Source organism: Microcebus murinus, chromosome 2 (genome assembly GCF_040939455.1).
Source record: "Microcebus murinus isolate Inina chromosome 2, M.murinus_Inina_mat1.0, whole genome shotgun sequence".
NCBI classification, from domain to species: Eukaryota; Metazoa; Chordata; class Mammalia; order Primates; family Cheirogaleidae; genus Microcebus; species Microcebus murinus.
The window spans coordinates 69,158,381-69,183,073 of NC_134105.1; the positions used below are offsets into that span (position 1 = coordinate 69,158,381).

Here is a 24,693-nt window from a genome sequence, read left to right on the forward strand (position 1 = left end):
ACAGTTAAACAATAATAGCCTGAAGCCACAACCTGTGGTACTGGTCAGGTCACACCCAAACCCCACTTTTTAAGAAGCCCTGTATTTCTGCTTGAAGTCAGAAAGGCAGTCTTTGAGATGCTAGGCCACTGCCCTCCTAATTTGCCGGCAAATTGATAAAGCTCTCTTTCATTTTCCTCAAACCACTTGTCCTTGTTCTTCATTCTCACTGATATAGCCTCGGGGACAAGTACTGAACTTTTGGTGCCAAATGGTAGAAATTACGGTCTTTTCGATAAATGGTCTGGGCCTGTTGGCTATCCCATAGAGAAAAAATAAAACAAAACAAGAAACCTGAATCTTACCTCACACCATACACAAAAAATAATTTGAGATAGATTATATACCTAAATGTATATAATTAATTATATACCTAAATGAATGTATATAATTATATACCTAAATGAAATGCCATTTCGGTGACAAAAGTTATCAAGATCTGATAAGATTTTGAAATTGAAAGTCCCATTTTTAGGCCACTGTGATCCATTGTCTAATTTATACGTTGGCCAGGCGGTGTTACAATAGAAAATGAGTCGCTTGAGCTGAATATCAGACTTGAGGCCCAGGGCTGCAAGATTGGCTAAGAGACAGCCCAGAGGCGTGTTAGATTTGATTTTGGAGGGTTGACTGCCCATGGTGTCCTAGTCCAATGAGGGAAGAACAAGATTGGGGAGCCGGCATCCCAGGTCACTGATCAGGCCTAGGAGAGAAGGCTCTGAGCCTTGGAAAGGACCAACTGAGTGGATCAGGCATCCCTGAGGTACTCAGGCCTTAAGAATCCTTAGGGATGGAAGGACTGACTGAGGGGCTCAGGTCCCTGAGACACCTGAGTGTCTTATGGTAGAGGATCTCTGACTTGGGCTATGGACAGAGACCCTAGAATGGACTCATTGGGCTAGGAACACAAGGGCAGAGGGACTTGCCCAGGCCAATTGGTCCACTGGCATCCGGTGGAGGTCCCAGTCTGAGGTCAGGAAGACACCAGAGGGGATGACGCAACCATGGCCCTGTGGCAGACCAGCGCAGCCAAGACTCCCCTCCTGGTTTCCGCACCAAATGTAAGGTTTCTCAGTGGCGGCGAAAATAAAAGACAGAGAGAGAGAAAGGGAGCAAAGGGAGAGTAGGAAACAAAGCACGTGGCTTTATTATACACTCCTGGACAAGGTTCTGGGGCCCCAAGAGAACCTTGGGCGGGGCTAGGGACTCGTGGCTGGAAGAGCTGGGGATTTTCTATTGTGATCTTGGATAGTCATTGAGAAATAGGAGGGGCTGGCGGTATTTGTGGAATCCAGAAGCCCAAACGTTCTCATCCGGGTGGACATCTGGGTGTGGTTCCTCTAAGTGGGGCCTGGCAGTTTTGTCCTTGGTGGGTCTGATCTCATGAGCCTTTTCTTTTTTGATCTAGGGAAGGGAGGCGATTGCCACCAGCCTTACAACCACCACCTGAAGACCAAATGAAGTTAGGGCTGAGTGGATATTTTAAGTAATCTGAGTACAGGAAAGTGGTGGGCCAATTTGAGTTTTTGCCTGAGGTTTGGCAAGTTTAAAAGAATCTATGCAGCATCTGACAGTCCATAATTGATGTTCTGAATGACATTTAGTTTCTATAAACTAATTTAATGTTGTTACTTTGAATTTATTGACTGGTAGGAGCTGTGCAATAGAGAAAGCAGAGGTCTGATGAGGAAATTAGAAGGAGTTTATTTTTCAAAGTGAGATATACATTTTTTTTTCTTGTTTTTTTGAGACAGAGTCTCACTCTTGCCCTGGCTGGAGTGCCGTGTCATTAGCCTAGCTCACAGAAATCTCAAACTCCTGGGCTCAAGCAATCCTTCTGCCTCAGCCTCCCGAGTAGCTGGGACTACAGTCATGTGCCACCATGCCTGGATAATTTTTTCTAAATATTTTTAGTTGTCCAGCTAATTTCTTTCTATTTTTAGTAGAGACGGCATCTTGCTCTTGCTCAGGCTGGTCTCAAACTCCTAAACTCAAACGATCAACCTGCCTCGGCCTCCCAGAGTGCTGAGATTACAGGCGTGAGCCACCGCACCGGGCCAATATATAAATTTTATCTTTCTTCTCCATTATAAAATATTAAATAGTATCTCATTTTCTTGCTCATGCTTTTGGTGCAAGTGGATTGTCTAAGGGGGGAGCACAAAGAGATATGAGTTTATGTCAAGGTGATGAGGATAAAAATAAGGACCATCATGAGGATAACTGGATATTTGGCTTACACTTAAAGAGTGCTTATTGACTATGCAAAATAGTCAGGACTCTGCTGAGCAGCAGGGTGTTGGAGGGTGGCGTTGGGTGAGTCAGTGTCACTGGCTGGGCAAACATTTGTAAGAAGTAAACAAATGTGTTGATGGTCAAGCTGCTTATCACCTGTGAGTGCTTCCAGTGAACCGGATCTGGCTCCCCACCCTTACTCTAGCATCTGGCACAGCTGAAGGCAAGACAAACAAACACTCCTTTTAAATAGAAACATTTAAAAGTACACAATTTGAGACTAGGCTATAGTTATCTTCCTCATATTGAAGACAAAGGCAATAATGAAACAATTTTAGGTCAAGGGGTCAAAGACCTGGGATAAACCACATCTGATAAGTTGGGAATATGTGTGCCTATATTTTCATATATATAGTGGTATAGAAAGACATCTCCACAAGCAACACTTCCCAAAGAGACAACTCTAAGGGAGATGTGCAGCAATGGGCTCGTTTAAGAGTTCTGTTTTCATCTTGATTCTTCACCTTCTCAAAGGGGCCTTGAGCAATTCACTCATTCAGCTGAACAATAACGGCTATGAGGGCATTGTCATTGCAATTGACCCAAGTGTGCCAGAAGATGAAACACTTATTCAACAAATAAAGGTAAGTTCAAAATGGTAATCGTCCATGCTTTTTTTTAATTGAAAATATTGAGATAGAGAGAACACAATTCTCTCATTCCAGCTGCATGACACTGGTAAGTTATTTTTGTGTCCGAGTGTCAATTTCTTCATCTGTCAAATGGAAATAATAATACTTTAATCATTAGGATTCTTGTGAGGGATGAGATAATAAATGCGACATGAGGCCGGGCGCGGTGGCTCACGCCTGTAATCCTAGCTCTTGGGAGGCCGAGGCGGGCGGATTGCTCAAGGTCAGGAGTTCAAAACCAGCCTGAGCAAGAGCGAGACCCCGTCTCTACTATAAATAGAAAGAAATTAATTGGCCAACTGATATATATATAAAAAATTAGCCGGGCATGGTGGCGCATGCCTGTAGTCCCAGCTACTCGGGAGGCTGAGGCAGAAGGATTGTTTGAGCCCAGGAGTTTGAGGTTGCTGTGAGCTAGGCTGACGCCACGGCACTCACTCTAGCCTGGACAACAAAGCGAGACTCTGTCTCAAAAAAAATAAATAAATAAAATAAATAAATAAATAAATGCGACATGCATAACTCAGAGTTTGCTGCTGAGGATTATTTCACTGAAAATTATTCAGTTTTACAGTAAGCCTGAGTCAACTACATTTGGCAGATATTGTGAGATGCACAGATGTCAATTCCTTGCCTGATTTTACTATCGGCACATCTCAGACTCTCTTTTATTCTCCTAATTCTAAGCCCCTTCTTTCCTCATGATCCTTAATAGGAGCCCAGGATGCAAATCTCTGATTTAAGAACAACTCTGACCCTACTGATGGAAGCAAACCCTGCATTTTGTCAGCTCCAATTCAATCCTATTAGGGATCTCTTGTTACCTCTTCTGTGGGAGAAGGGAAGGCAAGAAGACTTCCTGTCCTGGCAGAGGCATCTAAAGTGTAGTCAGGTGGAAGGATTAGAGAAGGTCTTGTACAATAGCAGACAGCTAAAAATAAGAGGAGTGCCTTATAAAAGACGCCCCTGGAATCTGGCTGTAGCACATAGAGAGGCAGTATTGTGTAATGAGTAAGAGTACCAATTTGGAAAATGCGACTAATAAGTATCCCCTTCATAGGAGTTTGTGAAGATCAAATTTAAAAATGCATGAAGATAAGGGGAAGCTGGGTGAGAGTATATAAGATACAATTTTTTACATGTCTTCCCTTAGTCTAAAATGATCTCAAAACTTAAAAAAAATCCTTTAAAAATGCATGCATAATGCCTGGTAGACAGTGAGAGCTCAATAAATGGTGGATATAATCAACAGTCACCAGTCCTCTTTTGATCTCTCTGGATGGAAAGTTAATACTACAAGGGCCCAGAAGTCCTCCCCAAAGATTCTTTGCTTGAAGCAAAGGCAAACGCAGCAAAACCACACGATTAGGAGAAAAAAAACATCTCTCCCTGCCAGGAGTTTGTGGCTAGAGAATTCCAGCAGGAGAGGATGAGGAATGGAGGGGAGGGTGCCACCCACAATAAAGCTTACCTATTTAACTCGACTACCAGACTGTCTTTGGTAAAAGGGAAATTCAGACCTTTTAAAATCTCTCAATAATCAAAAACCTTGAGTGAGTTTTTGATTATCTCTAAATTTGGAAGTGGCATCAGCAAAAATGTGACCAGTGGGTTTCTGTCTCTGGCTAAACAGTGGGGTTCAGCAACATGCTGAAAGAGAACATAGATGCCTTGTGTCTAATGGCAATGGTAATTTCTATCTACAGTATATGATGCTTAGAGCTTTGCAAAGCGCTTTCACCTCATTTGTCTCTGGGAGTTTTCCTCCTGCGATATGTACTTCCCCCTCAATTATTACATCAGCTTTCTAGTATGAGTTGTAAATAAATTGGGTGTGAGATAAGTTGGCTTCCACCACTTTCTTCTCAGCAACGAGAACATTTAAAGAGTTGACTGTAATAGAATGCTCAAATTCCCTGAGTAGTTAATAAAAGTGAATTCCTCCCTATTTGCTGTTTCAGATCTGCAGAGTGGAAGGAATTCACTGTGGTCTTGGCCACCTTTCCTAGTTATCCCTCACTCTGCTCCAACAACCTTCTGTCTGAGAGGAGACTCTCCCACTGGTGCCCCTGTGGGGAAAGAAGCCCCTGAGTCAGCTTTTTAAATATTTATTCTACTTTAGCAGGACAGTTGCCAACATTTCCCCACCTATGAGACTGGTTGAATGGCAGTACAGCAGTTCCATCCACTGCACTCTTGCTGCTATTAGTCATGTAAGCAATGAGAGTACACTTAACAGGAGGAAGGGAGAGTTGGGGAGAAGTGTTCACTCTCTTTCTTCTCTCTCACACACACACACACACATACACACACATACACGCACGCACACAAACTCACGCACGCACATTCACGCACGCACAAGAAGATATACAATGAAAATATTTTAGAGTCTCCTCAATGCACCAATGCACAGGAGCCCAGGCACTGCCTGTCTTGGCACTGCTATACCAGTTTGCCACTTACCCAAATGACTTCATTCATTCATTCATTTGTTCATTCCTTTAACAAATACATACAGAGCACCTACATTATGTCAGGTAGTAGGAGTCCAGTGGTGAACAATATACTATCCCTGTCCTTAAGGAATTTCTAGCCCATCCTATAGGTGGTCAATCTTTCTCAGTCTGAGAGTTTAAATGTCTATTTGGATTTGGATATGAGGTTACCTTCTCAAAATCTGCAACAGATGCCAAAACAATGATATCTTAGTATTGTTTCTATTAGAACATGGAAGATGAGCATTTCATGCTGCTTATTCTTCCTTGGAAACATTGAAAATTCACATTTCACAAATCAAGTTGTAATATAATACTCCAGCATATGAAGTTTTAAACACACTTTTCAACTTTTTGGTGATCTTGACTCACCAAAATGACACAAAGTGTTAAACTCTTCTAGTGATTGTTAAAAATCTAGAGTTTTGGAAGAGAAAAATGCAAATTATTAAGAACATTTTTTTAAAAAAAGCTAGGCTATTTGAAAGGGGGAAATAGAGGCTCAGAGAGATAAAACAAATTCCCCAAGTTCATCCCATTTAGGAAGTGGCAGAGCAGGATTTACTCCTTCACCAGTGTCCAAGTACTTTCCTATAAAATGCTGAAGTTTCTTCTCCTAAGGCCAACCCCACTAGGCACTGGAGTTTAGTCACTCTGGTCTGTTCCACAAGGACTTTGCTTTTGCAATTATCCCTTTTTGCTTTTGCATTATCAGTTTTTTTTTTCCATGAGCATAGAAATATAACAGTTCCCATTAAAATAAACAAGCAAACAAAACTTTCTTGTCCTGAAGTCCTCTTCTAGCTGTTGCCTCATTTCTCCATCCTCCTTTAATTTATAGAGAAACTTCTTGACTTGTTCGTCTGCATTCACAGTTTGCACTTCCTTGCCTCCCACTCCCTTGAATCTACTCTTATGGAGCTATTGTCTCCATTCTGCTAAAATGGCTCACCCATGTTGCCAAATCCTTTGATTAGTTCTTAGCCGTCATATGTAGTGACTGTTCAGCAGTGTTTGACCCCAATGGCCATGCCGTCCTCCCTACAACACTCTCATCCCACCCATGGTTTTTGATTTCCTTCACAGGCACTGACTGTTCTTTCCGAGGCTTTTTCTTTTCCCACATCTAATTTCAGCTCCTCTCCCCCAGGGTCAGTCTTCAACCCTCTTCTTTCCTCTCACATGGGAGGCCAGTGGCTTTCAGTTCTAACAGACTCAATGCCCCTTTTCTAGTAACAATATCTTCTGACACTCTCTCTACTACCTTGTCCTAATGTATCTCAGGGGATCTGCAGAGCCATTTATAATTTATCACTGTAACTCTTTCATTTTAGTTCTGATTCTTAGTTTCTCCTCCCAGGTTTATTGATCCTCAAAGGATCAAATGAAATGAAACTAATAACCAATTATTTTTTTAGCTAACATTGAATAAGCACTTACATTGTTCCTAAGTAAACATTATTCCTAGTGCATCTCATGTTTGACCTTTTTTGTGCTTCACCACAACCCTATCAGTGAATCACTGTAATATTTTCCATTTTATAAATGAGGAAACTGAGGTTCGGAATCAGATTGCCTACTGTCCCACAACAAGTGGTAAAGCCAGGACTAGTGTCTACCTCTAGAGTTTGCATTATTAACCATTACTCTGTGGAGCTGAGTATGTAGTAAATGCTCAAAAAAGTTTAGCTATTATTATTACAAAGTATTTCCACATTGCCTCTTCCCATCTTGATAAATAACTAGTCTTTGAAATGTGAAACACAGATGTAAATTTGAATGGTAATTTAATCTATTTTCAGTCATAATTGTTATACATGTTTTTTCTTCCCAGGACATGGTGACTCAGGCATCTCCATACCTGTTTGAAGCTACAGGAAAACGATTTTATTTCAAAAATGTTGCCATTTTGATTCCTGAAAAGTGGAAGACAGAACCTGACTATGTGAGACCAAAACTTGAGACCTACAAAAATGTGAGCATATCAAGTTCTTTCAAATTCAGGAACCCAGATTTTTTAAATCAAAATACTCTAGCATCAAATGCAATTGCTTTAACATTAATAAGGTTAATTCATTTGCTGAAATTTTGTGATGATAAAAAACTTTTTCTTAAAATTCAGGCTGATGTTGTGGTTGCTGAACCTAATCCTCCAGGTAATGATGAGCCCTACACTGAGCAGATGGGCAAGTGTGGAGAAAAGGGGGAAAGAATTTATTTCACTCCTGACTTCTTAGCAGGAAAAAAGTTGCTTCAATATGGACCACAAGGTATAAAATATTCTAGTATATTTCTCATAAAATTTAACTATTTTATGTTAAAAGTGGATCAACAATAGCATTATCTTTGTGAATTAGTACATATAATCCAAATAAACTATTAGAAATAAACTAATGTAGCATTTTTTACTTAGAATATGCATTTTATTTAGAATTTCTAGATAGAATATCTCAGTTAGAAATTTAACTTCATATCTTACATTCCTGTGTAAATATAGTATTTTCAAATTTTTATGTTACTATAGTACCATGCTATAACTGCAAAATCGTTTAATATATATTAAGTTTCTATGGATTTGTAATGGGACTCAACTGAATGAATTAAAACTCCTGCCTGCAATTCATGTGGTAGCAACCAGATGGCGAATATGTACAGTGTATTCAGATTTGTATGCTCATTATAAACGGATCTTGTTGAAATGCAGGTTCTGATTCAGTAGGTGTGAGATGGGACTCAAGAATCTGCATTCTTCCAGTGTGGAATGACGGACAGTGGTGACTCAAAGGGGCAGTGGGAGGAGAATAGATAATGGTAGGCTGCTTAGTGGGTACAGTGATGTATGGACTGAAGGCTCTGACTTCACCACAATGCAATGTATCAATGTAGCAAATTACACTTGTACCCCATGAATATATACAAATAAAAATAAATGGGGAAAAAAGATTCTGCTTTTTATCAAGCTCCCAGGTGATGTTGATGCCACACTTTGAGTAATGAATATCCTTGCAATTCCACTCTCAAAAACTATGTAACTAAAGAAAAAGGTCTAGTCTTCCTTCACAAAATAAACTCTATCATTTCTATATGAGCTATATATAGGAAGGAAATATTGAAAACAATGGTGCATATATAAAATGTGCTTTCCGAGTATAATCAAATGTGATTAGTTGCTAAATAGTATTAGAATTCTTTTTTTTTTTTTTTTTTTTTTTTTTGAGACAGAGTCTCACTTTGTTACCCAGGCTAGAGTGAGTGCCATGGCGTCAGCCTAGCTCACAGCAACCTCAAACTCCTGGCTCAAGCGATTCTGCTGCCTCAGCCTCCTGAGTAGCTGGGACTACAGGCATGCACCACCATGCCCGGCTAATTTTTTCTATATATATTAGTTGGCCAATTAATTTCTTTCTGTTTATAGTAGAGACGAGGTCTCACTCTTGCTCAGGCTGGTTTGGAACTCCTGACCTTGAGCAATCCGCCCGCCTCGGCCTCCCAGAGAGCTAGGATTACAGGCGTGAGCCACCGCGCCCGGCCGTATTAGAATTCTTTATCTCAGAAAAAGATTTGGATCCTCCAGAACCAGCTTGATTTTCTTTATTTAAACATATAAGACAGAGAAAACAAGCAAACAAAAGAGCTCTATCATCTCCATGCCCCATACCCAAATACAACCAGAGAGCAATTAAAAACCTTATCAGAAAGAGATGTCAAACCTACCTCTTTGTTATTATGTAACACTCCATTTCACCTTCATAATAGAAAGAGAAAATTCCCAATGTTTGGCTCAATAAATATGTGCTGAATTGATTTACCTAACTGCCCTGACTAGAGTGCCATGGCATCAGCCTAGCTCACAGCAACCTCAAACTCCTGAGCTCAAGCAATCCTTCTGCCTCAGCCTCCCAAGTAGCTTGGACTACAGGCATGTGCTACCATGCCTGGCTAATTTTTTCTATATATTTTTAGTTGTCTGGCTTATTTCTTTCTATTTTTTTTAGTAGAGATGGGGGTCTCACTCTTGCTCAGGCTGGTCTCGAACTCCTGACCTTGAGCAATCTGCCCACCCCCTCAGCCTCCCAGAGTGCTAGGATTACAGGCATGAGCCACCGTGCCTGGCCCCTCCTAATCTTTCCTTGGCTTTAAGAGACCATCAGTTGTTTTCTCAGAATCTACAGAATAAAGTCAAATCCCTAGTTTGGGATATTAGAGTTTCTTTAGTAAGCCACCCTTCATATAACCCTCCAAATTCAGCCTATCTTGGAATTCACATTCCAGAAAAACTAAGTACATAGTTACTAAAATGTCATCCTAATTTAACAAATATCACTGAGTGTCTGTTAAGTTCTAGACACTATATGTCCAGATATGACAATGAAGAAGTCATATCATCTGTCCTCATGGACACAAGTGTCTAGTGTGGGATACTGGCAAGTAAGCAGCAATGACAATTTAACATGACAGGTACCTGATGGGAAATAATCAAAGTACAAAGAAGTACCTGGCCTAGTCTGAGCATGACAGGGGAAGCTTCTAGGTGAATAAAAGCTTGATTTTGAAAGACCGAATAGGAGTTATCCAAGCAGAGATAGGGAGAAGGTATTTCAAACAAGGGAAAAATATGTAAAAAGGGCCAGAGATGAGCAAGAATGTGGTGTGGACTAGAAAGTAAAGGATTTCAGGAATTCATCACGATTATAGGGTTTTGGAAGTGGGTAGAGAACAGCAAGAAATAAGGCTGCAGGAAGGAGCAGAGCCTGAATCATCAGGGACCTTGTACATCAGGTTGAGGAGTTGGACTTAACCCTGAGCACCACACGGGAGCCCTTGAGGCTGGAGGCATGGAGGCCAGTCAGGTGGCTAGTGCAGCAAGTCAGGAGTAAGCGGCAATGAGACCGGAAAGACAAGAATGGATGAAAGCAAAAAGTCAGAGGCGCAGTTGGCAGGCCTTGAGTTTGATCAGATGTGAGCCATGAGGGAGAAGGAGGACCTATAGGGATGCTGGCCTGGCTGCTCTGTGAATGCCTCTGCTCGCACGGCGGCCTATGCTGACCTCCGTCGTTACACTCGCACCGCTGTGCATTTTGGTTACCCGATCGTGCATGTTCTACGCTAGACCGTGGGCTATTGAGGGCAGAGCAGTTGTTTCATCTTCATATGAATAACTGCCTGTCACTTACAAGGTGCGCGATTAACATTTGATGAGCCAAAATAAGTATTTATATTTTACAGAAATGTACAGTTGTCATATTAGATCTTTCTATAGGAACTTAAGTCTTTTACTTTTCTAGAAGTTAACATAACAAAGCATATTAACTATCCTGAAGAATTGCTCTCTCCCAATGTGAGAAGGTAATTTTGCCATTCTTATTGTAATTAGATGTTTAAAATATTTTCTCACAGGTAGGGCATTTGTCCATGAATGGGCTCATCTACGATGGGGAGTATATAATGAATACAATAACGACCAGAAATTCTACTTATCCAATGGAAAAAACAAAGCAGTGAAGTATGTATATTTTGATTGAACTGTTCCTCAATTATTTTAAATTGAACTAATTTTTTTCTTGATTACTTTAAAAATATCAGTCTCCTGTCTTATTTTCTATCTCTAATTCATTTTCTCTTAGTGCCTTTTTTCAGATTTTCACAAAACTACTGCTTTTGCTGACAAGTACTTCAATTAATTGAACTCTTCACTCTGCAGCTAGAAATCATTTGCCTCTTTTTTTTTTTTAAGCGTACCAACTATAATGAATCTAGAGGTGCTATGTTCAGTGTTTCCATCATCTATGCCAGAATCAGTGACATAGCAGACCTAATGGGGCTCTTCAGTGCCCTGAGGACAGAATGATATCTGTAGACTTTGTCAGTATAGATGGCCCGGGAGAGACTGTGGAACTTATCTGAAAAACAATACACATATTAAAACAAAACAAAAACTCCTGCCAGTTTGAATTAAACCCTGTGTGGTGTCAGTAGAAATCCAACCAAACACTTGGAAAGTACTCCTGGCTGCTATGGTCTTATGAGCACATTCTTGCAACCAACAGTTTCAGTGTGTGTAAACTGCCTTAGCACAAACATAAGCGATGGGGAACTTTCCAGTTTATTTTAAAGAGTTAGTGTAATTCAAACACTTTAAAGACTGACAGGTGGAATGAAAAATATTCTGTAGATTCAGCTCTCTAAAAAGATAGAGGCAAATATTTTAAATAAAAGGATAATAAACTACATCTGGCAGAATTAAGGGAACAGCAAACACACTAAGGCCAAGTAAGATGTCTTCCAGAAATCTAAAAATGTTGTAATATTAAGTAAGTAGTTAATATAGTACACCAAGCGAAGAAGAAAAAAAAATGATTATTCCAATAGATTCTCAAAAGAAACTTGATAAAATTGTACATTTATTTCTGAGTTAAAAGACAACAGCATCTTTTTAAAGAACAGAAGTTAGTACAACACCGTCTCCATTTCTGGTTCCACTCTTGCTTGCCTGATGGCCCTTTAAGGAGATGCACTCAGCTTTGGTTCATTTATTGTCTTGACTTGATACAACTGTTTCAAAAGGGGCTGCACTTGGCCTTGGCTTCCCATTTCTCCCAAAGAGCATTACTGTTCTCCACTTTTCCCTTTCTTTATTATATTCAAATTCTGTTTGCTTGGTCCATTGCCATTATATTATCCCTTGTTGGATATCCTCAGGCATAAATAGACACTGAGTGCATTACTGCCTCTTAGAACCACGCGCAGTCTACCAGATTCCTTCAGCCTGTACACTCTGCACTGCATAGACCACAGCCCAGGGCCACTTCTCTGACATGATCATATGTCGGTTTGCCCTTTCAAATCTCAGCCAAAGAGTATCATTCTAAATTTGACATATGCCTTTCCCATTCTCTTTTCTAAGCTCCTGCACAGTTAGACACTGTATATTCCCTTGAGAGAAAGACTGATTAGTACATATTCCTATCTAGAGATATTCTAGAAATATATACATTTATAGCATGTTCTTCCTTCCACAGATAAGACAGGATGTCCTCTTTAAAAAGTTTATTATAATATATTATTATGTATTGCTCCTTATCTTCCAAACTTTTTAATTGTTTTCAGGGCTGAAAAGCAATCATGCTTTTCAAAAATGACAGCACTGCCCACAACAGATTACTTCCTTAATATGATACAGAACATCTATTGAAAGCCAATGGTCTAGTCATATTTAATAAGGAAACACTAGAGACATTCCCAGGAATAAGATGATGGCCACTATTGCCATAGTTGTAGAACCTTGTTTAGGGTGTTACAGCCAAGGCAAGAACACATGATACCGGGGAGGTAAAAAGAAGAGCTACTATTTGAAAGGAAGAGAGAAAATGGCTTTTACACAAATAATAAGGGGTCCACTTAGAAAATCCAAAGGAATAAATTGAAATTAAAATTAACAAGGGAAGTCAATAAGGTGACCAGATATAAAATAAAGGTTCAAATTGCTTTTCCACACAGTAGCCAGTTAAAAAATATAATGGAAAAAAATGTTTCCTTCAAGATAGCAATTAAAGGTATGACAAAAGTAGGGAAAACTCTACAAAATGTGGAAGACATATTTGAAGAAAACTATAAAATCCTTCTAAAGGATTTAATAAAAAAAAAAACCCAAGATAAATTGAGAGACTTTCAATTCATGAAAGATGTAAATTCAACCAAAATTAATTATATAGGTTGTATGAAATTCTAGTTCAAAACTACATCCATTTTTGCCTCATTTAAAAAATCTTACAGTTCATTCAGTAGACAGCAGCTACAATCATTTTTGAAAAAATAGTAATAAAAGGGCTTTTACTTATCAAATTTAAATATACTATAAAACTCCATTAATTAAAATAATATGGACTAACATTTACATGTATAATTAATTTGCTATTTAGTGTAGATAGAGTTATAAATCTGTGAAGAAAGATAGGATTTCTTAAGATATCAGACAATTTTTAACTGTATGGGGAAAAAAATTAACAGACCCTTTTCCAACTGGATTGAATCATTAAAAATAAACAAAATCATAATGAAAATTAGATGAATATTTAAGAATGTCAAATCTCTATATAGCAAAGATCTTTCTACACATTCATGAATTGGAAAAAAAACTAAAAGAATGATAAATGTGGCCATATATAAATTAAAAGTTTTTTGACACACAAACCAAAATAAATGATATAAAAAGGTAAAAACCAGAAAAAGATATTTGCAAAAACTTTTTTAAAAAGGCTTCTAGAAGCTTAGTATTGTAACACAAAAAGCTTTTGAAAATAAATAAAATAATACCCTAATAGAAAAATGAGAATAAATAATTCACAAAAGAAGAAATAAAAATGGCCAATAATATATAAAAGTATTCTTACTAGTAACCAAAGAGATGCAAATTTGACAAAGGTTCATTTATTACCTAGTTAAGTCACTGGGATAAAAGCTCTCAAAGCTGGTTGTTAGAGGCATAAATTGGTGCAACTTTTCTGGAAAGCAATTTAGGTGACACATATCAAATCTCTAAAAAAATTTTTATTTTTTGACCCAGTGGTTTCATGTTTCAAAATCCATTTTAAGAAAATGATGAAACAGCTGTATTAATAGACTTTAAAATGTTCAAGCTTTTGGATCTGATCATTTACTCTGAGAATCAATCATGTGGCAAACTTGAAAATGTATTCAAAATTGTATGTAAAATTTTGTTTATTCATTGATGTTTTATTTGTAGTACTGACAAGTTGGAAGGGAAAACTAAAATAATTAGGCTAAATTCATATTATAGTATCAAAAGGTATAAAATTATTAAAACCACATTTTGAAAAACTAGTAATATATTAGATTTTTTAATAGATTAAGTAGACTGATATTTTTTAAAGCAAGAAACAAAACTATATGTGCAATGTTATGTTGATACATAGAAAGAGAAGGAAATGCTTCAACATGCTGACAGCAGTTCATTTCTAATGTGAGACATGTTTTTTTTTTCTTTTTTATACCTTTGGTTATTTTCCAAATTTTCTATAGTGTTCATATATTGTTTATATATTCATATATATAATTAAACAATAAGATATAGGGGGAAAGCATTTGATTTATAATAGCAACAAAACACATAATATAACGAAAAATTTTAAATACTTATGAGCATAAAAGAACTATACAAAACCATATGAAATAAACTAATTAGGAAAAACCCAAACAAACAGGAAATCTCAGTAAATCTTTTGGGGGAAACAAATGAGGGCTCCTGATTTTCTAGGAGTGAGGGGAATAGATCAGGAGGGACCTGAAGACTTTGGTCCGTATTAAAGCTAACAGCAGCCATAAACCAGACTTAGCTTTTCTACTGCATAAAAATAAATTCTGATATCATTTTGGAAGCTCCTTGGATACTTTCTGGCAAGTAGAAATGACTCCAATGAAAATTTAATAATTTTTCTATATCAGGGGATGTATTTGTTTCTTGGATTATGAGAGGAAATCATAGAAAGGCAATCTGTCAGAAACTGAGCATGGAGTCTGACCCTTTGGAATGATTACATCACCTAAACATCTAACCTTCATATATTTTCAGATGTTCAGCAGATATTGTTGGTAAGAATGTAGTAAATAAGTGTCAGGGAGGCAGCTGTGTCACCAAACCATGCAGACCCAACAAAGTAACAGGACTGTACGAGAAGGAATGTGAATTCTTACCCGAAAGCCAGCAGAGTGAGAAGGCTTCCATAATGTTTTCACAGAGTATTAATTCTGTAAGTACTTCGTTATTTTTTTTTTCCCTAGACTCATGAATTTAGTGAAGTTTTACCCCACGTGCTCCAAGGGAGAATCAAATGTTAGAGAAACCATCAGTGAGCAGTAGATTCTCTGTGAGACAAGCTGGGAGTATGAAATCAAGGATAGAGTCCTATCTTTTTCCCCTTCCCCTCCTCATGTCCATTCTTTCTTCTCCAACATCTTCTTCCTGCTACATTTTAGTTTAAGTGCTTAGAAGGACTGCAAATACCCTTAAAGGCATACAAACACACAAATTCTTACTTATATAACTTGGCTAATTATCCATATTAATGCTAAATATGTAGGACATTAATTTGACTGCTTTTAATGGGGAGTCCCTCTTATCTTTCAGTCTCTTGCATAAAATTATGTTTTTCTTTTAAAATGGAGGGTGAAACGACTTTCAAGATCCTGTCAATAATAATTTGGCATACATTTTTTAAATATGATGCACCATGCTTCACCAGACCCATCCTTCAGTTTGGCTTTGCATAGCCAGGTTTGGGAACCTCTGCCTGGAGTTTACATAAAAGTTTTTCAGGTTCCTTTCCTAAAAAGTAGCCATAACTGATAATGGAAACACTACCAAAGATGACCTAAAAATGCAAATAAATGGAAGAATAAGTGTTAAACACCTAGTGATTACTTTCTAAATTACTAGAATTCCACATATTTAAGATTTTTAATTGAATGATAATACTGTAGAGTCACTAAGAGGAGGAACTAGGTTATTCCTCCTGTGTATACTGTGCCTTTTTCTAATCCTTCCAAATGTTAGGCACATAAACTCTAGCAAATGTTGTAGCTATAAGATATAAGAAAGGGGTAAAACCAGCATTTACTGGCTGTGTTAGTATTGACCTTATTGCATATATGTAATTCTTATATAAGATTAATAACTATCGCCATTTTGTAGATTAAAAAACCCAAAGTGCAAAGAGGTTAGGGTTACTCAAAAAACAACAAACTTGTATTGAGTTTTTATTATGTGTCAGACACTGGGATAAATTTTAAGAAAGCAAAATTTAATAAGACAGGTTTCTGTCATAGGCACTTACAACAGTGCATCACAGTGTTAAAGGGACCTTATTAAAGTCTCTACAAGGGTACTGTGAAGCCACAAATGGTCGAGTGGGAATTCTTTGGGAGAAGAGTAGAAAATGAGAAAATATTTTGGAAGTGATCTTCTGGTTGAAACATGAAGGTAGAATTTACAATGCAGAAGACAGGGGAGGAGAGACTTCTTGATCAAGTGGGTATCATGAGCAAAGGCACAGAGATATAAAAGCCTGGCAAGTTTGGGAATTTATATGCTATAGTGGGAAAAATCAAACACTTGGAATGTACAGGCAGAATGAGGTTGGAGAGTGGAGCAAAAATCCAAATCATGGAGATTGCCATTTGCTGAGTGAAGGAGTCTGGACTGTAGTGAGTGAGCAATCAAGAGCCATGAAACGATCTTAAGTAGAGGAGTAAGAGGGGATACTCCTCAGGCAGCTGTGAAGGGGATCAACTGGAGGGGAAGCAAGATAGAAAAGTCAGATAAAAAACTGTAATTGTTTGAGGGAGAGACCATGAGGGCTTGGATGATGGAGATTCCATTGGAGATAGAGAAAAGATAATGAACTGAAGAGGTAGTGAAATGTATTGATCCCAGTTATTTTGTAGGAGGAAAAAAATGAGAAAACTCCCAGTTTCCTGATTTGGGCGACTGGGTGTATAGTGGTGACATAAAGTTAGGAAATACATGAGGAAGAAGAGCAGATTAGATAAAGGTGATGAGGTCATTGATGGACACTTGGAATCTGAGGAGCCTGTGGGACATACAGGTGGATTTTGGAGAAAGCTGGAATGTTGGTGCTTGGAAGGTTGGAATGCAGTGTTGATAAGTGAGTGGGAAGTAAAGAAGTAGGGTTTGTTGATACAAGGAAGGAGAGATAAAGTTGTACCTGGAGAGGAAGGCTGAGGAGGCTTGAAGAGAGCAGTATGGCTTAATATGGCAAATTCAAGGAGTAGGAAAAAAGGTACCTAGAACAGGTAAATAGATTGCTGAAGAGCACTAAGAGTGCTCCAATGAGACTGAATACATGGCTTCAGATAGGCACTCTGAATTATGACACTGTGATTTTTCCCCAGCAGTGTTCTGCAGTGACTGTAGGATTGAGCCAAGGTTATGGGTTAGCAGAGCAGACTGGGGAGAAGGGCAGGGGATTAAAATATTTTAAATGTGGATTTAAAATGTTGCAATCAAATTATTAGAGATTGTTAACAAGTAGTTTACCTTTATCATATCATTTTATTGACAATTTCAGGTGGTTGAATTCTGTACAGAACAAAACCACAATAAAGAAGCCCCAAATCTGCAAAACCAAAGATGCAATCTCCGAAGCACATGGGAAGTGATCCAAGATTCTGAGGACTTTAAGAAAACCACTCCTATGACAACACAGCCACCCAACCCCACCTTCTCATTACTGCAGATTGGACAAAGGATTGTGTGTTTAGTCCTTGATAAGTCTGGAAGCATGGCGGTATGTTCAATGAGCCTTAGTCTTCTGGAAGCTTGTCATTTTTATTTTCTTTTTGGGAGAGATATACATATGATATAATCTGGACCATGACTTGAAACTGGTTGGGAAAAAACACAACCTGAGAGTCAGAACAGTTATAACAATAACATTGCCTTCAGAAACACCCACCTCAACTTTATTCAACAAAGATTCTGAATCAACCGTCTCATTTGCCAAATTAAATTAATTTTCAATTTATGAGCAAAACTCTGATGAATTATATAAACTTAATATTTTTTATGTTTCACTAAAAATATGTAAGACCTATAAAAATATATAGGTCTATAGTCCTACAAAGGACCTATCTAGAACTATTACTAACACATTAAACTTTAATGATTGTATAATCTTTTTATATTTTTTTTTTTTTTTAGAGATGGGGGTCTCACTTTTTTTTTTTTTTTTTTTGCAATCACACAAGAGGAGGTTTATTTTCTGGCTAGCCAGGGTCCAAGCCCCAGAGCACCAGCGCAGTGGGGGGGTCTCACTTTTGCTCAGGCTGGTCTTGAACTCCTGAGCTCAAGCAATCCTCCCACCTCGGCCTCCCAGAGTACTAGGATTACAGGTGTGAGCCACCGCACCCAGCCCTAGTTTTATCTTTTGATATTTATACAAAGGCCCTAAAATTCAACCCGAAGATGCTGCTAAATATAAGACATTTCCCCCCACAGAAGGCTGTCTCAAATAAGCTTGTTGTCATTCATTGTACACTGAGGCAGCCACTTCCAAATTGCCTCTAGCCTGTTATTCGTTATCTGTTCTTTGTCCATCCAAACCCAACCTGACTGCTTTTCTTCTGCTTCTCCATTTAGACTGGTGACCGCCTTAATCGACTGAATCAAGCTGGCAAACTTTTCCTGCTGCAGACGGTTGAGCAGGGGTCCTGGGTTGGGATGGTAACATTTGACAGTGCTGCCCATGTACAAAGTGAACTCATACAGATAAATGATGGCACTGACAGAGAGAAGCTCGTCAAAACCTTACCCACAGTGGCTGCAGGAGGAACGTCTATCTGCTCCGGGCTTCGATCAGCATTTACTGTGAGACATGTTCTTCTGTTGTAGTTGACCAGTGTTTGAAATTTATGTTTCCTAAGAAATTTCCGTTTCCAGTGTTTCCATACATGTCTAATGTCTAACTGAATTAGATAACCGAGAGCAGAGCCATGGTCCAAATGATGTAAAGACACAGGCCTCCAAATCTACTAATTAATTCATTCATGTTTTTGTGCTTTTCTGCATCTGTGCATCCACACTTTTCTGCATTCAAAATATTCATGGTGTGTGTTCTACATGCCAGGCACTGTGCTAAACACTAAGAATATCATAAAGGCCAAACAGGCACCACCTCTCCTGTCATGGAGCTTATAGTCTTATTGGAGGAGACACAGTAACCACATAATACACAGACAAGTGTATATTCATAAATTGTTATGAGTGCTGTGAAGGAATGGTACACAAGGATAGAAGAGAGTATCTTCTATGAGAATAAAAAGACCTATGAGTATGGCTAAGCTTTGAGGTAAATGAGCAATCCGACTTCTAGGTGTACTGAACCTCCTTTGGGGAAGGCAAATGGATTATTCACAGAAGCAGGAGGACTTAGGAATTGTAACTATGAGTGTATTGGAGTCATACCTAAAGATCTTATCTGACCATCCAATCACATCACCCCTTTACTTAGATATCATGTCTCCCCATTTTCAACAAATGGGGAGGAAGTAAAAATTCCTCTATCTAATATTTAAGATCTATCATGATACAGCCCCTACCTACCATTCCAGGCTTAAGCACCAAGGACTCTCTTCTAGGTATCTTGTATTTAAGCAAATTGTATCACCTGTCCTTCTGAGCTTCCGTACCTTCGCCAGACTGGTTCCTAACAGAGAGCACTTTCTCCTCCCTTCTTTGCACCTCAAATCACACTCATTCTTCAAAGACTCATCACAGACACCACCTACTTCTTGACATCTTTCCTGATCCTTTTGACTATATAAAATCTCTTTCCAAAACTTATGACCCTTTAGAAACAAAACTATCTCTTATGACTTCTAGGCTCTTCTGTCTTAGATTCTAATCATGTGTTTCAATTGACCAAATTTTTTTTTGGGATAGGACTTGTCTTTATACCTCCCAGGCTGCTAGAACAATATCATTCATATAGGAGGTTCTTAGTAAATAAAATTGAATCAAGAATTTGATTGCACTAGTAACACCTAATGTTTATTGCTCCAAATATAGAATGCAAAATTCTGTATTTATTTAGAGGCTATTTAGCTGCATTAAACAAAGAATAGGAGATTGAAAGGGGTTGGTTGGCCTAAGATCTCAGAACCTCTCAGTGTCTTGGCCAGGTTTGCCTTCAGCCTGCTTTTTGAGCACAACACACATCAATGGGGCTGTTCCAGCTTCCCAAGTGGCAGCAGGAACATATAGCTTCCTGCTCACACTCTTTGACATGACATTGGAGACCTATTTCCTTAAACACTGTCTGTCCTTCTAGCCCTTTTATTCCACCTTAAATGTAGTTTCCTAAAAAAACCTAAAAATGGTTTCTTTTGTGTATAGTCAGCTGCAAAACCCTTCTCCAGACATCTGCATGCATCTGGGTTCTATTGCTTCTGCCACCCACCCAAGCTTTGATTAAAGCAGCAAATGAGGAAGGAAAATTGACAATGAAATCACTGATATGCTGTACCAAACTCCTGCTATGCAAAACCCTAGGGGAGATGACTAATGCTAGATGATGTGGTGGTGAAGAGAGAACTTCTAGTTTGGCATTTTCCATTCAGATGGGTGAGGGACACAGTTGGAATTTAGAATGGCCCTCCTCCCCAGTGGAGCCTGGGTGTGGGGTAGGAGGAACATGTGTGACTTCAGGGCAATGAGGCAAAGGGCCTTGGATCCTACACTGTCCTCAAGACCCTTGCTGGTCTCTGCTGCAGGACTCAGGTCAGGCCTGACCTGGGCTGTTGCAGTGCTGTCTGCCGTGGCCACAGAGGTTTGGCTTGTTCTCTTGGCTTGGTCAGGGTCCAGTGGTCCTCCCCGCTGGCTCAGCCCCACCCTGACTCTCATTGTTGGAGCAGAGCCCTGAGCGCCCCCACGTCCTCCAGCCAGCCTCCAGCCAGGTCATCGTTCCTTAGCCTCTGTGACAGGATTACCTGTTCTCTGACCTTCTAACTCTCAACCCAGCTGCCTTCTGTCTCCCCTATGGGATATGTGGGAACTTCTGCCTGTTTTGCACAACACACAGCAGTTATGGGGAGTGAGACAAGGGAATCCAAATTGGGCCTCTCTAGCCCTGTAGCTTTGTCAGACCATGGCCACAACCACAGCTGATAGGCTCCTGGGCTCTGGGCTCCTTGACGCAGCAAGAGCAATGGTCACGGTTGCCCTTCCCATGTCATTAATGACTGCCTGTGTGGCAGCCTCCCTTCAGCTCAAACAGGGAGGGGACCAGAAGCTTCCTCTGCCCCCAGCTCTCCTTTCAATCTACTTAAGATGCCTTCCCTCTCTGCAATTCTGGTCCAGAGAACTGGCTTGATTGCTTATCTTCTCTGCTTCTGGATCACTCCTTTCACTCTTTTTAGGGGAGGAGTGAACTCTTACTTTCTCTTCTTAAATAGATAACACTGTTCTTTTATCTAATTTCCCTTCCATCATAATCTTACTCAACATTGGCCAAAGGAGTATCCTCACTACACCATGTAAAACATATATATAAACTGAGTTTACCAGGACTAGTTGAGACATAGGTGTCACAGGACAACTAGGAAGTGGGGATTAATAGGAACAAAATGGTTCACTTTAATCAGAAGGGTTACTAAACATTTTAACAATGCATGTGACCTGGGTAATGGCTGATTAGAACCAATGCCAGCCATGAACAGCTGGTAAATATCATACAAGCTAAAATCTGCCCTGGGTCTAATATCTCCCAGATGTAATCCCCATTAAGTAAGGATGGTTTCTGAAAGCATCTTGGAACCTCTGAAAGCCTGTCAAGGAGGGATCATGTAAAGGAAACTGGAAAAACCTTCTTTGCAGCTTCCCCAGTGCTCTCTATACCTGGAGCTATGCTGCAAGCTACAACATCCCTCTCTGGAGCAGGCTAGCCAAGGGAAAAGATGATTGTCAAGTGTCATGGATGTTGCTGGGTTAAGATTGTATCACTTCAAGACAGATATTTAACTATTCCCAGAATTTATTCCCTCTAGAATTTCTCTTCTCCTTCCCTGTAAGTGGTTTTCACACAAACACCTTGGCCACACTGAGTCTGATAATTCATGCTCTGAATTATGTCCTTAGGTGATTAGGAAGAAATACTCAACAGATGGATCTGAAATTGTGCTGCTGACTGATGGGGAGGACAACACCATAAGCGGGTGCTTTAACGAGGTGAAACAAAGTGGAGCCATTATCCACACAGTCGCCCTCGGGCCCTCTGCCGCTAAAGAGCTAGAGGAGCTGTCCAAAATGACAGGTGAGGGATGACCTGCTGAGACCCAGTGTACTGCTTCTCCCAGTGAACCTAGGAGTGGGGGAAAGGTGGGATGGGGAGAGATGGGGGAAAGGTGGGATGGGGAGAGATGGGGGAAAGGTGGGATGGGGAGAGATGGGGGTAATCTTATTAGCCAACTAGCTGCTCTTACTCTCAAATGGCCATTAGAACTGACTCCACCCATTTGTTTTAAGGCTTTGGAGCTAGTACCAGGCCAGTCTGGAGAAGATGGAACTAGCACAGCACCTTAGTGAGGACTTCAGGTCCTCTTCACAGGCACCCTATAAGGACTATTCAACTAATAAATTAACCAGAAACCACTCATTTCTACTTGGCAGCTGGCCAAGAGATCCAGGGGTGACAGATAAGCCACTAAGTATGTAATATCATGATACAAATGCTATATTAGTAATAGAAAGGACAACGAGGCACAAAGAAGGATGACTTTAACTTTACCTGGGGAAGAAGCACCCAAGAAGGAGGGAAGGAGTAGCATGGCGGGCAAAGGGCCTGGTGAACAATGAAGAAGATCATTCCAAAAATGGAATACAATACCATTTCTCCATAAAACATTAAGGTATTGTAGGTTTATTTCCTATACACAGACAGATGGTTAAAGTAGATCCCATATTTCCCTGGCTTCTTTAGCAGAGTGGATGACCACACTTTTTTCTTTTTCTTTTTTTTTTTTTACTTAGTGGCAATGTTATGAGTATCAATTATTTATACTCAGTTGCTTTCTGATGCAACTACAAATACAGGACTGTTTGACCCTAATACTACCTGCTGGGTTTCCTAGAAGCAGAGCCTGAGACAGGAATTTGGATGCCTGTGATTGATGGAGGGGGAGCTCTCAAGAGAAAAGGAAGGAGGCAAAAACAGGGGAAGGGAAGGAGCTAAGCACACATGTGGACCTAGTAAGACTCTAGCTGAATCCAGAAGGGGACTCTGGAGTAGGATATGCATCACAGACTTGGTCCCACCTTGAAGCAGGAGGGCTGGTCTTTTGTACCATCGATCATTGGCTCTGGACTGTCAGGACAAGGCAGAGGTGAGGGGCATGTTATTTCTCTAGGTAGGGTGGCCCTTTTTGGTAAGATCATTCTCTAGAAAAGGAGACAGCTAGAAGCCATTAGCAGCCAATACTTAGAGCAGCTGGGGAGAGATGTACTTGCCTAGATAAGGGGCTGTGGATGGGGCATTGACTACGTTACTGAAATCTTTCCTTAATTTTGGATGGCATTTTAATAGTTTAAAAGTGCTTTCACATCAACTATCTTAGTTACACCTATTCTAATAGCCCAAGACTGCCATGCCTGGCGTATAACCTTATTGTTACTACATATTATACCATGCCATAACTGTCCCTTTGTTCATTGTTATTTCTTGCTGTTTTCACGTATGCATCTTTCCTGATTTGGAAGAAAACTCTAAAGCCAAGTTTATTAGAATTATGTTTCAAATAACAGTAAATCAATAGACTTGGCATAAGGCTTAATAGACTCTCTCATATAAAACTGCATGACTTTTAAAATGTAGATTTTATGGTATCAGTTATGTCTTGTCAGAGATTCATGGCTGCTTTGCAGATAGTTGAAGTAGCCAGATGACTGAGATGTTACTGAAACTATTATTTACTAGGATTAGAAAATCAGCATCAACTTCTGAGTTAATCTGGGCACCTATTTGATGTTGATCTATTTATGCTTTAATAACTCAATGGGACTACATGGGGCTCACACCCGTAATCCTAGCACTTTGGGAGGCTGAGGCAGGAGGATCCCTTGAGGCTAGGAGTTCAAGGTTGCTGTGAGCTATGATTGTGCTACTGTACTCCAGCCTGGGTGACAGAGGGAGACCTTGTCTCTAAAATATTAATAATAATAATAATAAAATAGAATATTTATTTTGTATATTCTCCTATTTTAACAACAGCTAAAATGTTGCAAATACTTGCTTTCTAGGAAATAATTTCTGATAATGTAATTGCATTTTAGGAGGTTTACAGACATATGCTTCAGATCAAGTTCAGAACAATGGTCTCATTGATGCTTTCGGGGCCCTTGCATCAGGAAATGGAGCTCCCTCTCAGCGCTCCATCCAGGTTGGAGTTCTTACTCTTTGGGTTTTCATGTTTATACATAATCATAGCCAAGATGGAGACTCTAATGGTTAAAAATGTTAAGTTTTACATTTTTCTAGTAGTGAATTAAAATAGAAGGTTCAGCTTGATATTAGACATTATTTCTGAAATGCAACAACACTACTCATTTAAACAAGGCAATTAGTGTTTGCATGTTTGGAAACAATACTGAGTGGTTTCCTTATAGAAGCCAGCAACGTAAATGATAATGGGTCCAAGAATTCTTT

The 24,693-nt window shown here is 39.4% G+C and overlaps 1 protein-coding gene across 1 annotated transcript in view; it reads left to right on the top strand.

Annotated features, from left to right (window-relative positions):
• Positions 1-2,756: 2,756 nt before the first annotated feature.
• CLCA1 (chloride channel accessory 1) overlaps positions 2,757-24,693 on the top strand; it is a 30,654-nt gene continuing 8,717 nt past the window's right edge. Inside the window, exons 1-9 of the mRNA XM_012747536.2 lie at positions 2,757-2,918; positions 7,296-7,436; positions 7,584-7,731; positions 10,859-10,964; positions 15,051-15,228; positions 17,566-17,784; positions 18,636-18,863; positions 22,131-22,305; positions 24,321-24,427. Of these exons, the coding sequence (XP_012602990.2) occupies positions 2,757-2,918; positions 7,296-7,436; positions 7,584-7,731; positions 10,859-10,964; positions 15,051-15,228; positions 17,566-17,784; positions 18,636-18,863; positions 22,131-22,305; positions 24,321-24,427 (1,464 nt within the window). The remainder of the gene's footprint in view (positions 2,919-7,295; positions 7,437-7,583; positions 7,732-10,858; positions 10,965-15,050; positions 15,229-17,565; positions 17,785-18,635; positions 18,864-22,130; positions 22,306-24,320; positions 24,428-24,693) is intronic.